The sequence below is a fragment of the Montipora capricornis genome, chromosome 8 (assembly GCF_036669925.1).
Source record: "Montipora capricornis isolate CH-2021 chromosome 8, ASM3666992v2, whole genome shotgun sequence".
Lineage (NCBI taxonomy): Eukaryota > Metazoa > Cnidaria > Anthozoa > Scleractinia > Acroporidae > Montipora > Montipora capricornis.
The window spans coordinates 5,510,014-5,525,410 of record NC_090890.1 but is presented as its reverse complement, the minus strand read 5'-3'; the positions used below and the strand labels follow the sequence as shown (position 1 = coordinate 5,525,410).

Genomic DNA, 15,397 nt, shown 5'->3' with positions numbered 1-15,397 from the left:
TTCCTAACGAAACTCTCGTAATTTTTTTTTTTTTACCGAGCAGCTTAGGCAACAACGCCGGGAGTTCAGGAGAACGGAAATGCATCAAAAGAATAGGACCGCTTTCTTTTCAACAAAAATTACCGGTTTAAATTTTTAGAATTCTTTTGTCAAGTGGAACTAGTTGCTTTCTTGGTTTTTGCGTGGAGTAAGCACAGTAGGACTCTTAACTCTTGGGTTCACCACAGTTACGGCTTTGTGGTCTTAGTCGCCATAATCTTCGTCGCAAAAATGTAGAGGTATTGGAGGCTTCATAAATTTTATAGCCCCGGGCAAACAGCGACATTTTTTGAGTCACACAAACGCAGTTCGCCGTCGCCTCCTTAGAGAAGAGATCTCACTTGCCGCGTCCTTTGATCTCTGTAAAACCTAACGTTGTGATTTTTGTAGGTCGAGGTTTGGCTAAACCGAGTGATGGACGCCATGCGATCCACAGTGCGCCATCAGCTGTCGGAGGCTGTGGTATCGTATGAAGAAAAACCACGTGACCAGTGGCTCTTTGACTACCCGGCCCAGGTTGCTCTCTGTGGAACTCAGATCTGGTGGACAACAGAAGTTGTGTTGGCGTTTGGGAGACTGGAGGAGGGATATGAAAACGCTCTAAAGGATTATTACAAGAAGCAGGTACGATTCAGTTGTCTTTCTAAGTATGCAGACTACAGCATGAGCGTAAGATCTATTTGGCCATTCATATAAATTCTTACTTGCGTACATAGCAAAGTTAATTGGAAATCATTGGATTACTCAGTGATGCAGTCAGTGACAAAGGCGGTCCCAAAAGAGAATCTTCTAAACTAAGGCTTAGCTTGGGTAGCCGGAGGGTCAGTCTTCGTGTTGATCGTAAGCGTGGCATTTTGGTTTTAATTTTTTGTGTTTCCGAGTTTTACTGCTGAATAAGAGCGATTTTTCCCTGGGTCCGCCAAAAACTTTGTTAGAGTAACTTTTGGAAACGTTCAAATGTCAAGACGTTTTTATAGATTTTATAGTCATTTTATAACAATTACGGTGTTCAGTTTACGGCCACTCAAAGGATGTAATTGTAACTTGGGATTTTTTGGTTGGCCATCAGGTTTCCCAGTTAACAACGCTTATCAACATGTTGATTGGTGAGCTGACCAAAGGTGACAGACAGAAGATCATGACCATCTGTACAATTGACGTGCACGCTCGTGACGTTGTTGCTAAGCTTATCCAGCAGAAAGTTGAAAATGCTCAAGCTTTCCTGTGGCTTAGCCAGCTCAGACATCGCTGGGACGATCAGGGTGGCCACTGCTTTGCTAACATCTGTGACGCACAGTTCAAATATTCGTACGAATATCTCGGCAACACGCCTCGTCTGGTGATCACTCCGCTCACCGATAGGTGTTACATCACTTTGACCCAGTCTCTTCATCTGACCATGAGCGGTGCACCGGCAGGTCCTGCAGGGACTGGAAAAACCGAGACAACTAAGGATCTGGGACGAGCACTTGGGATTATGGTATACGTGTTTAACTGCTCTGAACAGATGGACTACAAGGTATGATATTGCTTTCTTAGTGGTCTGTTGTTTCAGTGATACGTAAAGGGATATTGATGAATAGTGACATTAGCGCATCGTCTATGAACTCCATTCTCTACTTTCTCAAATCCCATAATATACCTTGTTTACCCCGCAACAATCTGCCTAGGCATTGTTTTCGATTTCTCTTGGGACATCTTCTTGTCCCAAGAGAAATCGAAAACAATGATTATGCAAGATTTTGAGGGGTAAACAAGATGCATTGTGGGATTTGAGAAAATAGAGAATTGCGATTTCCAACACTTTTGTCGCGTCCAGCCTTGTTTCCCCCTCAGAGGGATCCTGACTGTGGAAAACTTTACAGTTAAGATGAATTTAATTGTCTTGAGAGTGAGCTTAGATGAAAAGGAAACATTTCATTGAAGTCTTCATCTCGTGCTTTTTATTAATATGAACATTACGTATACTTCAAAATAAATAACTAAATGAATAAATAAACAAATGAATGAAGGGGTAGTTTCTAAAGAAACTGTGGTGCTGCGTCGGTGGGGAAGTAGTATACAAAAATTTGGTTTTATCAACGGAGTTGATAATGTAAATTGGTCACCGTACAGAGATTCTAAAAGCTAAATCTCTGTACGGTGGCCAATTTACATTATCAACTCCGTTGATAAAACCAAATTTTTGAATAAATAAACACCTGCGTTACTAAGTTGAAGTTGGATGACTGATACATTTTGGACCTTCCATTGCTTGCCAGAGCCAAGAGAGAGACTGTTCTCGTGGCTGGAAATTCCTAGCGACCCAGCCATGGCCTTCGGCTTACCGTGGAAGACGGGGGGAAGAAAGGAGTGAGGAGAAACACTAAATATGCGGGCAAATCCCTAATGCGACAAATACCCCCCTCAACTCTTGAATACTAGGAGTCACGATGTGCAGCATAACAAAACCCCTGGGTATATTGGCGTACATTCTCTTTCTTTACCACTCTAAATTTCATTTAGGCGCATCATAGTTGTACTCACGTAAATTTGGTTACGCCCTCTTTTCAGTCCATTGGTAACATCTACAAAGGACTGGCACAGACGGGGGCCTGGGGCTGTTTTGATGAGTTTAACCGCATCTCAGTTGAGGTGTTGTCCGTGGTCGCAGTGCAGGTCAAGTCAATTCAAGACGCAATCAAAGACAAGAAAAAGCGCTTCATCTTCCAAGGAGAGGAAATTTCCCTTGTGCCTACTGTTGGACTTTTCATCACCATGAACCCTGGATATGCCGGCAGGACAGAGCTGCCGGAAAATCTCAAAGCCTTATTCCGGTAATGTAATCTTCTTGTACTTTTGCATTTAGAATATGCTTGTTAGCCAGGAGCTTATGAAGGGCCTCATATCTCCCATACTTGGCTTGGGAGTCAACCGTTATGCACTGCTGTAAACGCCAATCAAAACAGAGCTATCTCAGCGTCAAGGGGAAAACCTGTTCCTAAAAACAAATTTATTCGGGAAAAAGGGTTGTCTATATCATGTATTTGACTTGCGGAGTGGAGATTATTGATGTTTTTTAGATAATTATAGTGAACGTAGCGACTTGATTACATACATACAGACATACATACATTGACTTCGTACGGGACAGAAAATCAACTTGTACAGTGTATGTGGCCAACTCCCAGGTGGCTTCATGGCTTATATTGGAGAGCACTGTGCGCTACTATTTACTGTTAATCTCGGTCAACACTAATTTCCATCCCTCAAACTGACATTGGACATTTCGTAACAATTACACGACCCAATATCCCATGTTAATATTGACAAGCTTACCGCTTTAAAAAGAATGAAAACAGGCAGAATTACAGCTTTAGTTCAACAAGAAATAGCGTTTCTAAGCTATACCGCGCTGATCTACAGTATTTAGGTCTAAAAACCCCGTTGAAGACGGTTAACTTTCAATTGTTTTGCTGGGTACTACTATTTCAATAGTCTAAAAAAATCGATTTTCCTGGAGGTTGTCTCGTTAGTCTAGTGGATATCGGAAACTTCAAGGTGAAGCCATCGATCCGGGTTCAACTCTTTGCCTCGCCTATCGTGAATCTTCTCAGCATGTTTAAAATCTTTGTTTCGTTGAAGTAGATTTGAAGTCTAAAGTAGACTGTACGTCGTATAAGTTGAATAAAAAGGGAAATGTCAGTTTGAGGGATGGCAAGAAGTGATGACCGTTAATCCCATGGTCAAAGGTTTAGATCCCACTCATGCCTGAATTTTTATTAGACTTCTTTCGCAACTGCACAGAGTGCTTTTTCTTTAGAATGCGCTGTTACCTTTTTTATCTTGTCTTCATGTCCTTGATTTCATATTTCAAAAACAGGAAATTAGAATATGAGAACTAGACTCAACTTCCGGTTTGGGACTTAAAATCAGCTCCATTCTGAATTGGAGGATTTGAGATGCCATCTCAGACTCATCAAGTGGAGTTCGCAGTTTACCGGGCATTACTGATGATGAAATACGTCTGATGCGAAATTCCTATCAGTGCAAATTTTTGTGAAAGGAGGGATAACACAAATCGTGTCAGAATAGTTTGTTTCTGCTGACCGTTGTTAATGCGGATCGATTCAAACGTCATAGATGAGATAAGTGTCAGGCTTGAAATGCCCCGACAGAGGAAAGTAGAATGTTGACAGGTGTTTTTTGTTTTGTGTTTTAGGCCTTGTGCTATGGTGGTGCCTGACTTCGAGCTGATTTGTGAAATCATGTTGGTGGCTGAAGGTTTTGTGGATGCCCGAGCGCTTGCCAGGAAGTTTATCACTTTGTACTCACTATGTAAAGAGCTTCTTTCCAAACAGGTAATGCCGTAGCATTGCCTAAACAACGACCAGCCGTTGGTTACCAAAATCTACCTTCCTTCCTCTTCCCCTCTCCCCACTCTGAAAGTTTTGTTCTCGGCCCATTTTTTGCTCTGCCAAAACAGCGAAAATCTCGTCCCTAGGTCTTGCCATGAAACCCGTTGCTATGAAACACTTGCAACGTAGGCTACATTTGCACAAGCTACTGTTTTAGCCTAAACTTGATGAAGTATCCGTTCCTTCAGTCACTTCACTTCACCTCATTCTGTCATTATTCTACCCTTTAATAGGCACACGAGTCTCAATCGACCTCTCTTGGGGCCCGTTTCTCGAAAGTCCCGAACACTTTTCGGGCCAAAAAAGCCATTTTTGATAGGCTTTCTCTTTCGGCAGGATTTCAAGATAACAAAGTGATTTTGGAGTTTAATGACTAATAGACTATAGAAAACCTCTCCGGTCTTAAGATACAGAGGGAATTATGACACCCGAAAAAAAGGCCTCCCAAGTTTCGGAACTTTCAAGAATCGGGCACCAGGGCACGTTGAGTAAATTTTTATGATATGGATCTGATTATAGCCCTGGGATCTTAGTTATCAAATTACGGAACTGAATATTGCAAGTAATTTGCTGAAACTGAGACATTTCAGTGGCTTTGCATGGTGGGCTTGGCATACAGAGAGATTTTCAATTGAGTTATGAAGTAATTCGAAGACTGCCTTAGTTTTGTATTTGTAACATTTTTTTCCAATACTGTAGTAACAAATGTAAATTAGTTCAAACCAACTGTGATTTTCTCCTACCATTATCTCCTCTGTCCGGCTTCAAGTGTGGTAAACGCAATCGATTGTCTGTGTCTGCTGTGATTGGCCAAACGAATTTTGCTTCGGGTTTTAAAGCCGCTCACTGTGTGGAATTCATTCTTACACGTTAAAAGATCTGTGAAAAATAATGTCGGCAAAACTCCATTTCAGGACCATTATGACTGGGGTCTCCGTGCGATCAAGTCCGTATTGGTCGTTGCTGGCTCGCTGAAGCGAAGCGATCGGGAGCGTCCTGAAGACCAAGTACTGATGCGCGCATTGCGTGACTTTAACATCCCCAAGATTGTCACGGATGATGTTCCTGTTTTTATGGGTCTGATTGGTGATTTATTTCCTGCTCTTGATGTACCAAGAAAACGTGACATGGACTTTGAAGCATTGGTGAAAAAGTCTGCCCTGGTGAGAATAACTTTTTGTTGATCAAGTCCCGACGAAACTCTTCTAGTTAATGTAGTTATAACTAAATATATTCCAATTGTGTGGAGCAAGTGAGCCATTGTTAATCTCCAGATCTGATACAAGTATCAATGAGTGATATTGTAATTACTTTGCATCCAAATTACAGAACAATGATTAGAGTGAAACAAGAGACTTGAGTATTGCCTTTCTCTTTGGTGTGGCACTTTCAACTTCTTTTTTTGAACGTTTCAGTTATTTCATTATGGAAATGTCAAAAGCCCAAATCATAAGAGGGAAGACTTTATATGCCGTTTTTACCGCTTCTTTTAAGACTTACTGAACACCTAGGTTTTGACTGTGCCTCTCCGGTTGTTCAATTTAATTTTACATTTCAATTTGAATTAAACAAATAAAAGTTCATACTTTCTGGTGACCTAGAAAAACTCTCTGAACGGTAGCAGTTCACCCACACAACCCTGGCCTACTCAGATAATCAGTCTCACTCACTCCCCCCTCCCCTCAAAGAAAACGTTTCCCTCCGGCAAGGAATAGGTGTGTGCGATTATTGGTCGCCATATTATGTTTACGTAACACTTTTTACTTGGAATAAGAAACTCAAATATAAACTTGATTACCTGTGCAATTTTCTCCAGGATCTTAAACTTCAAACTGAGGACAGTTTCATCCTCAAAATTGTTCAGTTGGAAGAATTATTGGCCGTCAGACATTCAGTGTTTGTTCTTGGTCCAGCTGGAACTGGTAAAACACAGGTTATCAAGACACTGAACAAGACTTACCAGAACCAGAAGAGAAAACCACTTCTGCATGATATTAACCCCAAGGCTGTGACAGCTGATGAACTGTTTGGATTTATAAACCCTGCTACCAGGGAATGGAAGGACGGTGAGTAATTGTTTATGACGGATATTTAAATTCCAAGTTCTTCTGCCACTTGGCCCTCAATAACTGACGCTTTAGAGATGAAAGCCAAGAGCTATGCTGTATTTTTTAGCTATTAGAATATAGTACACAGCCAAACACTCCCAAATTAGGATATCTCAGCTCTATCTGGGACGAAATATTGCCTTGTCAATACGGGTATTGGTAACCCGTCTTGGCCAACATGGCGTCATATACATACTCCTATAGTTACAAAAATAAGGTGACGACTGATTAACTTTCCTTACGCTTTTTCAGGTCTGTTTTCCACTATCATGCGAGATTTGGCATCAATCAACAATGACAGCCCGAAGTGGATTGTACTCGATGGTGACATTGATCCAATGTGGATCGAGTCATTAAACACGGTCACGGATGACAATAAGGTAATGCAAACCCGCTAAGAACAGAACACCGTGAGATTTTTTGAGAAATTTTCAGCGAGTGCTCAAGATACTAGATTGCCTTAGCCGTGATGCGCGAGGGACGCGGACCAGGGCCCCGTTTCTCGAAAGTCCCGAAAGTTTACGGGCCATTTTAGGGTAACACAATTCCCCTTGTATCTCAAGAACGAAGAGGATTTAAGTCGTCAAACTTCACAGTCATTTTGCTTTTCGTTGCCTTGAAAACAAATGGCTTTTCGAGCCCGAAACGTTTTCGGGACTTTCGAGAAACGGGACCCAGGCATTAGAGAGATTTAGCATCACGTTTACCGTGAAACGGCAAACGTCGACTTGCCGCTTCACGTTTCACGTAAAATGGAGTGAAGCTCGTAACTTAACTAAAGCCTCGCGAGATTCCTCGCAACAAGTCGTAAGCCCGCCGAAGCTCAGGATGACCTTGTTGTTCACAGGTTTTGACATTGGCCAGTAATGAGCGTGTTCCTCTGACTCCATCCATGAGATTATTATTTGAAATCGGTCATCTGAAGACAGCCACGCCAGCTACTGTGTCTCGTGCGGGAATTCTGTTTCTCAACTATGCTGATGTCGGCTGGAATCCGTGAGTACACGTACCTACAAGTTCTTTAGCTTTTATTTTCTCTGTTTCGGTTATCAAAGGAGGTAGTAGGCAGCAATTACGGCGACCCTTGGAATTGACTTAAAACTAATCGGCCAGACATGTGTACTTCTGAAGCATTTGATCCTAACCCAGAAACCATGTGTGTTTACAAGAGAAAATAAAAGTTACATAGGAGAGACGCTCAGTCCTCTTAGACTTAATCTTGCCAGCCACAGTAATATATCAGTCCTCAGTCTGCCCTCGGGATATCTGAATTTTGATTATTATTTTTTAAAGTAAACAGAAACAATACAGATCTGTTTCCCAAGTCGTCTGTATTACCTTTGAGACGTTGTTACACAATACCGTTTTGTCGTACTCCATTTATATAGTTCACGTAACATCGTGTATTCGTGACCAGAGGTTTTTCTTCAGCCGCGAGAGAGCCGTGAAGCGGCGAGAAGTGAAAAGCCTCTGGTCACCTTGGACTTGAATCTCACTTTCATGCAGAGGTCAGGGTCAGGATCTGACCCTCACTCTCGGATTGGTTGATATTTTTACAAGCACGCAAATCAATATGATTGGTTCGTTTGATTGGTAATATACCGAGGGAACGGGTGATTCCAAGTCCAAGGTAACCAGAGGTTTCTCTCTTCTCGCCGTTTCGCGGCTCTCGTGGAGATCAATAAAAAAATCCTCTGGGACCAGGGTATGTATTTATGGACGAGATTGGAAAAATGTCTCTAATGTCTGAAAGTGACATGTTTTTCTGCCATTAGATACGTATCGAGTTGGATTGACACTCGCGAAGTCCAATCCGAGAAAGCCAACTTGCAAATCCTGTTTGACAAGTACGTTCCCATCTGTCTTGACACGCTGCGAGGTCGCTTTAAGAAGATCACGCCTGTTCCTGATATTACCATGGTAACAACCCTGTGTTACCTATTAGAGTGCCTTCTGAATCCCACTAACACTCCACCAGATTGTAACAAGGAGCTTTATGAGCTCTATTTCGTGTTTGCGGCAGTCTGGGCCTTTGGTGGAGCTATGTTCCAGGATCAGGTTTGTATGCGATGACGCACTTTAGCTCTGTCTTTTAACATATAAAAAATCCTAAAACAGGCACTTTTTCGAAGAGCAAGTTTGAGGGCAGACAAAAAAAATTAAAAGGTCCTGTTTGGAATAAGATATTATTCCTACCTTTTTGACATTGGAAAAGTGCGCTGTTATTGTTGCATTCCGTAAAATTGCAAGTTAAATTGATTTTAAGAAATCTAAGAAAAACTGTGATGCATTAACGAAGACAACTAGTGCGGAATAGACAATATAATCAAAAGATCCATCAAAGTGTGCAAGCGAGCGTTATAAAATGAAAATATCAGACGCTTTGCAAACGACTTTACAAAAGTTGGAAGAGTGTACAGTTAATTAATTTAATGAATGAGCCAGCCAACTAATCCAGGCCTCGGTTGTTCTAAGGGTGGATAACGCTATCCACCGGATAAACACTAACAAAACCAATTGAGTTATCCAGTGGATAGCGCTATCCACCCTTCGAACAACTGGGCCCAGAAGACAAAATAATCAAGTCAACTCAAATACCCCAACGGTGAATTTGGACAATAACCTCCAAGAACAGAGTGTAAAACCAAACAACTCCATTCGCGTCGGCTTTCACCATAACGTAACTTTGCTAGCCAAAATAAGGTATCCATGCTTTCGTTTGACAGCTTGTCGATTACCGAGTGGAATTCTCTAAGTGGTGGGTAACTGAATTCAAGACCATCAAGTTTCCTTCTGCTGGAACCGTGTTTGACTACTTCATTGATTCGGAGACCCACAAGTTTGTTCCGTGGACAGAGAAAGTTCCCAAGTTCGTACTGGACTCCGAGATGCCTTTACAGGTAGATATTTATTTTTGGTGTCAGCTCATAAAATGGCATGAGGGGTGAAACTGAACTAGCCTATTTGAGTGCCAGAGTAATAGGCTTTTGGCCGAACTTCTAGCCTTTGTATTAAATAGCTTAAGGCCCGTTTCAGACGTCGAACTTTACATGTGCCGAATCTAATGCAAATGAGAAAAATCTATTGTTTTCGCTCGTTTGCATTAGATTCGGCACATGTCAAGTTCAACGTTTGAAACGGGCTCCAGTCCTCGCTTAGTTACAAGTTTAGTTTTCAATCATTTCTCTCTCCTTGATTCTAGGCCGTTCTCGTGCACACTCAAGAAACCATTCGTGTGCGCTACTTCATGGACCTTTTAATGGAGAAACGCAGGCCAATCATGCTTGTCGGGAGCGCGGGCACGGGTAAAACCGTGTTGGTGGGAGACAAATTCGCAGCAATGGACCCTGATAATGTCATGGTGACTAATGTGCCTTTCAACTACTACACTACATCCGCTATGCTGCAGGCTGTATTGGAAAAGCCCTTGGAAAAGAAAGCTGGTCGCAACTTTGGGCCTCCCGGCACCAAAAAGCTAATTTATTTTATCGACGACATGAACATGCCTATGGTAGGTTCATTGTTACTAATTAACAATTTGCGAGTCATTCCAATCGCATTTTATTTCTGCGATCTATGCCTTGGATGATGTAAAGATTCAGTATTGATATACGAAGCAAGCGAGTTTGGGAAAAGTTAATGTTGATGTTGTGTTGTTTTAGGTTGACACATACGGCACAGTGCAGCCTCACACTCTAATCAGACAACACTTGGACTACAATCACTGGTACGATCGAGCCAAGCTCAGTTTAAAGGAAGTACATAACTGCCAGTATGTTGCTTGCATGAACCCAACAGCCGGAAGCTTCACCATCAATCCACGTCTACAGGTTTGTAGTAAGATGCCCAGGAGCTAGTGTTTTTTGAATGCCGATTAATGATAACCCGGGTTTAAATAACAACCGAGGTTAAAATGTTTGCCATTTTTCCACCTGCGCGCGCGCTCGCATTGTACGACATGATGTGGGATTGCGACGCTAAATGCACGCGCATGGTAAATGAGCGTCAACAATGGGCTTTGAAATTGCCAAAAGACACAATCAATCTTACGGACCGTTAACTTCCCGTGTCCAACGATTTATAGGGACCTCAAGCAGCGGCAACGGCAACGGCAACGGCAATAAAAATGTCAATTCAAAATGTAATCGTTGTCAATACGAAAATCCACCGAAGCTTTTCTGAAGAGCCTGAACTGGAAAAACAACATTGACTTGCACTTAAACGGCTTTCACTCTTTCACGTTTGGAGTGGAGGTTTTAGAAATTGATTCAAAACACAGCTTTTGAAACTGATTACTTTGTTTAACTTTATCTTTCCTTAGCGCCATTTTGCGGTATTTGCCATCAGTTTTCCCGGGATGGATGCCCTTAAGACTATTTACTTGAGCATCTTGAGCGGACACATCAGTGCTATTGGTATGCCACAATCTGTACAGAAAAGCGCGGAAAAACTTGTTGAAGCAGCCCTTTCCATGAATCAGAAGGTAAACATTGTCGTTTCAAAGCTTCCCGGTTTCATGAACCCTTTTCCTTGTTGTTTTTTTCTTTTGCCGCCAAAGTACTCAAATTGCTTTTAAAAAGTCTTGTTTTTATTTTCTATCGATATCAGGTCACTTCAACGTTCTTGCCCACGGCGGTCAAATTTCACTATGTTTTCAACCTTCGAGACTTGTCCAACATCTTCCAGGTTTGTTTTCTTTTTTTGTAATTTTTGCAATTTTGGTATTAGTTTTGTGTTTCATTCAACCTCCTCTGACACAGTGACTCAATCAGTCAAATCATTAATCACAAGATTTTAAAAATTATCTTATCATAATTTTGTTTATCAATTTCCAGTGTTTTTGCGTCTAATAAACGCTTCCCCGCCTTGGTTCCACTTAGTGCTTTCGTTTTCCACCGGATATACTTTTTTGCGCCTTTTACACCAATTGCTTATTTTCCCGCCCTTTGCGTCGGTTGCCAACTGATTTTCTTTAATAGGCTTTCTTGTTTTTTCTGCCCTCTGCACCTATCGCATTTTTCCCGCTGTTTTTCTCACTAATCTTATCTCTTCCCGCGCTTGGCATGAACCGTTCTTTGGCTGTGCTGCGATCTTTCATTGGTCACTTTGTCGTTCTTTTTGCTCCAATGACACTGTGCGATATATTCTGCAGGGAATCCTGTTTTCAACGGCAGAGTGTATTAAGAGTCCGATGGACTTGGTGAGGTTGTGGATGCACGAGTGTGATCGCGTTTACAGAGACAAACTTGTGGACGAAAAAGACATGGAGAACTACGATAGAATTCAGGCAGATATTACCAAGAAAGTTTTCGAGGTTTGTTTAACAGGATATTAGCGTTTTTAATATCATGGGTGGCAAATTACTCCTTAATTTAGGCGCGAAATTTCAGCGTTAATTTATAATTTCACATGTGAAATTACAAAATTGCTATGGTAACATCTCTTGTATCTCGATCAGAGCCAAGGTGCCGTCTAGATTTAAGACAGTGACCATTGAAGAAGTTACGAAATTAAAAGAAGCGGCAGAAAATTTAAATACGTGAAAGAGCACAATTAACTGGGTGAGAGTTTTTGAGAAGTGGTGTGACGAAAATAGCCTTGAGAAAAACCTGGAGATGATTCTTCCCGAGCAGTTGGATAAAGTACTCGAGCGATTTTACAATTACGGTTGTGAGCGTAATTTGTCACCCACGACATTAAAAGGTAATCAAATGGTTTTCTCGTGAAATTAGGAAGTAATTTCACTTGCGTTTTGTCAAAATTCTGGTAATTTCCCTCGCCTTAAATTATCAGAATTTTGACAAAACGCGCGTGAAATAATTTCCTAATTTCACTTGTCGCCATTTGATTACACATACGAATTTTCCGTGACATTGTGCAACAATTACTCATAAAGTTTGGGAAAATTTGCGATTTTCATACTTTTGTGCCGCAATAAACAACATCAAAAATTCTTAAAGGGGCCATGTCACGCAAAATGATGTAATAACATGACACCCAAGATGCCCCAAAAACCACTTAAAACTGTTGAACAACCAAAGAAATACAGCAAAAGGAAAGAAAAGTATGGATGGACACGAATGGACAAGATTGAAACAGATTGTATTTGGGCAATCTTGAAAAAAAGTAGGGCTGACGTTTTTCACTTGTATGGCAAATCGCCTGGATAAGAGTCGTTTTTGCTCGAAATCATCTTGTTTGTAATGTAACGATAATTTTATCAGTAAAGGAATTCAACATTACCATTTTAGAGTATTAAATCCCGATTAACGAAAGATTTCCCCCTAAACACCATAAATTAACGTGACAAAGCCTCTTCAAGATTGGAACACCTCTGATGAAGACACTAGACAGGAGTGTCGAAACGTTGGGTCTTTGAGTAGTGACTTTCGAAGCTACATTGAAATTTATTCAAACCGGAGTAGCATCAAACTATGTCTAAACGTTAAAAAATTATTTTAAGAAGGCTCGAAATAGTTTCTCCTTTTTTCAAACAAACAATCATACTCTGTCCTTAGATACAGTTAGGGCAATCATATCAAGACGAAATTTGGCGAGGGTATTAAGTACCCATCATAGATACAGAATTTTTTTAAATGTGAAAGACAAACGTTTTAAATTAATCTAAGCTAACATGCAAAAAATGAAAAAAATTCACCGTCCGGAAGCAGAGATATAAACGAGTAAAGTTGCAAAATCAGGAAAAATTAGGGGGTTACAAGATCAGCATTTACGCATGTGTCACCCGCTCATTCGAGTGCGCGCGTGTATGGAGCTACAGGCCAACACGAACGGATTTAAGTGACCATTAAACCGTTTGTGTACAACCCTGCGATGGACTAGCATCCCATTCTACAGTACGACCCACGAAATTAAAAGTTCGAGTTGTTTCTTGTTGCTTGATGTAAAGATCAAGATACTTCATAGATAAATTACTTATCTCGGTTTCTCGCGGTCTTATGGGACATTACGGTGACATGTTGTTTTTAGTTCATTTTATGGCCCTTTTTCATAAATTGAACTGGAAGAGTGCTTACATTACACCCCTCAAAGTAAATGTTATGTAATGGGAAGATGATAAGTTTCACCCCATGCGTTACATTGTTACTCACTGATAGATTCATCCTGTTTTTCATAACAGGACTTTGAAGAAGAGACTCTGTATGCCAAGCCAAACATGTACTGTCACTTTGCAACCGGAATTGGAGAGCCGAAATACTTAGCTGTACAGGGCTGGGAATCATTAAACAAACTTCTCACCGAAGCACTAGAGAACTACAATGAAGTGAATGCGGTCATGAATCTTGTGCTTTTTGACGACGCTATGCAGCACGTGTAAGTGACCAAGTATCGTCTGAATGTTTGCTAATTTTCATGACAGCGACTTCCGATTTGGACGCCTTCGATGGTTTTAAACTTATCCATCGGTCCGGTGGTTTCGTACCTGAGAGCTGAGCTCTATTCTGCGGCACTTTTAACGTCCCCCTATCCTCCCAAAAAATTCAACGTTCGATCCGCTTTTATTTGAAATACGGTCTTAGCTAAAAACCTTTGAGCAAAATGTTACATTTTACGTAATATGTGGGTGTCCTAACCAGGTTATTGTTTTCTGATTTATATGGTTTCTTGCTTTTTGTATTTTGTAGTTGCCGTATTAACCGTATCTTGGAGTCCCCACGTGGTAACGCTTTGTTAGTTGGTGTTGGTGGCAGCGGTAAACAGAGTTTAGCTCGTCTGGCCGCTTTTATCAGTGCACTGGAAGTTTTCCAAATCACACTCAGGAAGGGATATGGCATTCCAGACTTGAAGGTGTGTGGTGAAAGTTCCTTCTCGCTAGAGACGACCTTGGCTAAATCATTACAAGTAACGAATATCAAAAATCGACTGAATAAAAAAAATAAGCCTGACTATAAAAAGAGCATCCAAGCATTAGAGATTTTTTCCTAGTATCCTGGGGTCATCATTGATTGAAATGGTCTCCTCCCCCCCCCCCACCCCATCCCTTAAAATCTGTAATTTAAGGGAGATTTCCATGGCTGACAGCTAAGCTCTCTTCTTTTAGAATCGTTTTGAAAATTTAACCCATGTCGGCCTATTTTCACAGTCGTGTACAGAGCTTATTACCTGATCAATCCTTGAAGGCTCCTTTAATCAACATAATACGCCGTTGTCAAGTTTTGTTAAGTATGGTTATTCGTGGCGGTAAAGTTTGGTTTACACAGTGCCTTTACCACAAGCGCAAACTTAAGCACAAGCACAACGATGTTCTTACCGTTTTGGAAGACTGAGAGCTCCTCCTTCTAGCTAGCATGTTCTATAAAATCGATACGGGCGATAAAGGCATCGCGGCTTCCCGATTGAAGTGAGACTTCTCGCAATAGTCAGTAGAGCAAGTAACTGCCATCCATACAACCAAATCAGTGTTTCAAACAAAGTTTACTAATACTTATTCTTTCCTAGAATCCAAATTAGAGTTGGGTGATAACTTTGTGAAAACGCGTATTGAAACTTCTTTTGTATCCTCCCACCAGCTTGATCTAGCAAACTTGTGCACAAAGGCAGGACTGAAAAACATCGGCACTGTGTTTTTGCTGACCGACGCACAAGTACCCGAGGAGAGTTTTCTTGTGTTGATCAACGATCTGTTGGCGTCGGGTGAAATCCCCGGTCTGTTTGCTGATGATGAAGTGGAGAACATCATTTCCGGTGTCAGAAATGAAGTGAAGGGTGCTGGTCTCCAAGATACCAGAGAAAACTGCTGGATGTTTTTCATTGAAAGAGTGCGGCGAAACTTGAAGGTAAAACAGGATGTTGCAACGAACTGAACCATCTTTACAATTTCTTTAAATTTGT

The 15,397-nt window shown here is 41.2% G+C and overlaps 1 protein-coding gene across 1 annotated transcript in view; it reads left to right on the top strand.

Annotated features, from left to right (window-relative positions):
* The window catches only part of LOC138059180 (dynein beta chain, ciliary-like), a 65,746-nt gene that overhangs the window by 28,514 nt on the left and 21,835 nt on the right, over nucleotides 1-15,397 (top strand). The window contains exons 26-43 of the mRNA XM_068904723.1: nucleotides 430-663; nucleotides 1,109-1,558; nucleotides 2,593-2,855; nucleotides 4,241-4,379; nucleotides 5,351-5,599; nucleotides 6,253-6,502; nucleotides 6,797-6,924; nucleotides 7,392-7,540; nucleotides 8,320-8,602; nucleotides 9,271-9,444; nucleotides 9,747-10,055; nucleotides 10,207-10,374; nucleotides 10,866-11,027; nucleotides 11,153-11,230; nucleotides 11,697-11,858; nucleotides 13,686-13,879; nucleotides 14,191-14,353; nucleotides 15,076-15,342. Coding sequence (XP_068760824.1) covers nucleotides 430-663; nucleotides 1,109-1,558; nucleotides 2,593-2,855; nucleotides 4,241-4,379; nucleotides 5,351-5,599; nucleotides 6,253-6,502; nucleotides 6,797-6,924; nucleotides 7,392-7,540; nucleotides 8,320-8,602; nucleotides 9,271-9,444; nucleotides 9,747-10,055; nucleotides 10,207-10,374; nucleotides 10,866-11,027; nucleotides 11,153-11,230; nucleotides 11,697-11,858; nucleotides 13,686-13,879; nucleotides 14,191-14,353; nucleotides 15,076-15,342 — 3,822 coding nt within the window. The remainder of the gene's footprint in view (nucleotides 1-429; nucleotides 664-1,108; nucleotides 1,559-2,592; nucleotides 2,856-4,240; nucleotides 4,380-5,350; nucleotides 5,600-6,252; nucleotides 6,503-6,796; nucleotides 6,925-7,391; nucleotides 7,541-8,319; nucleotides 8,603-9,270; nucleotides 9,445-9,746; nucleotides 10,056-10,206; nucleotides 10,375-10,865; nucleotides 11,028-11,152; nucleotides 11,231-11,696; nucleotides 11,859-13,685; nucleotides 13,880-14,190; nucleotides 14,354-15,075; nucleotides 15,343-15,397) is intronic.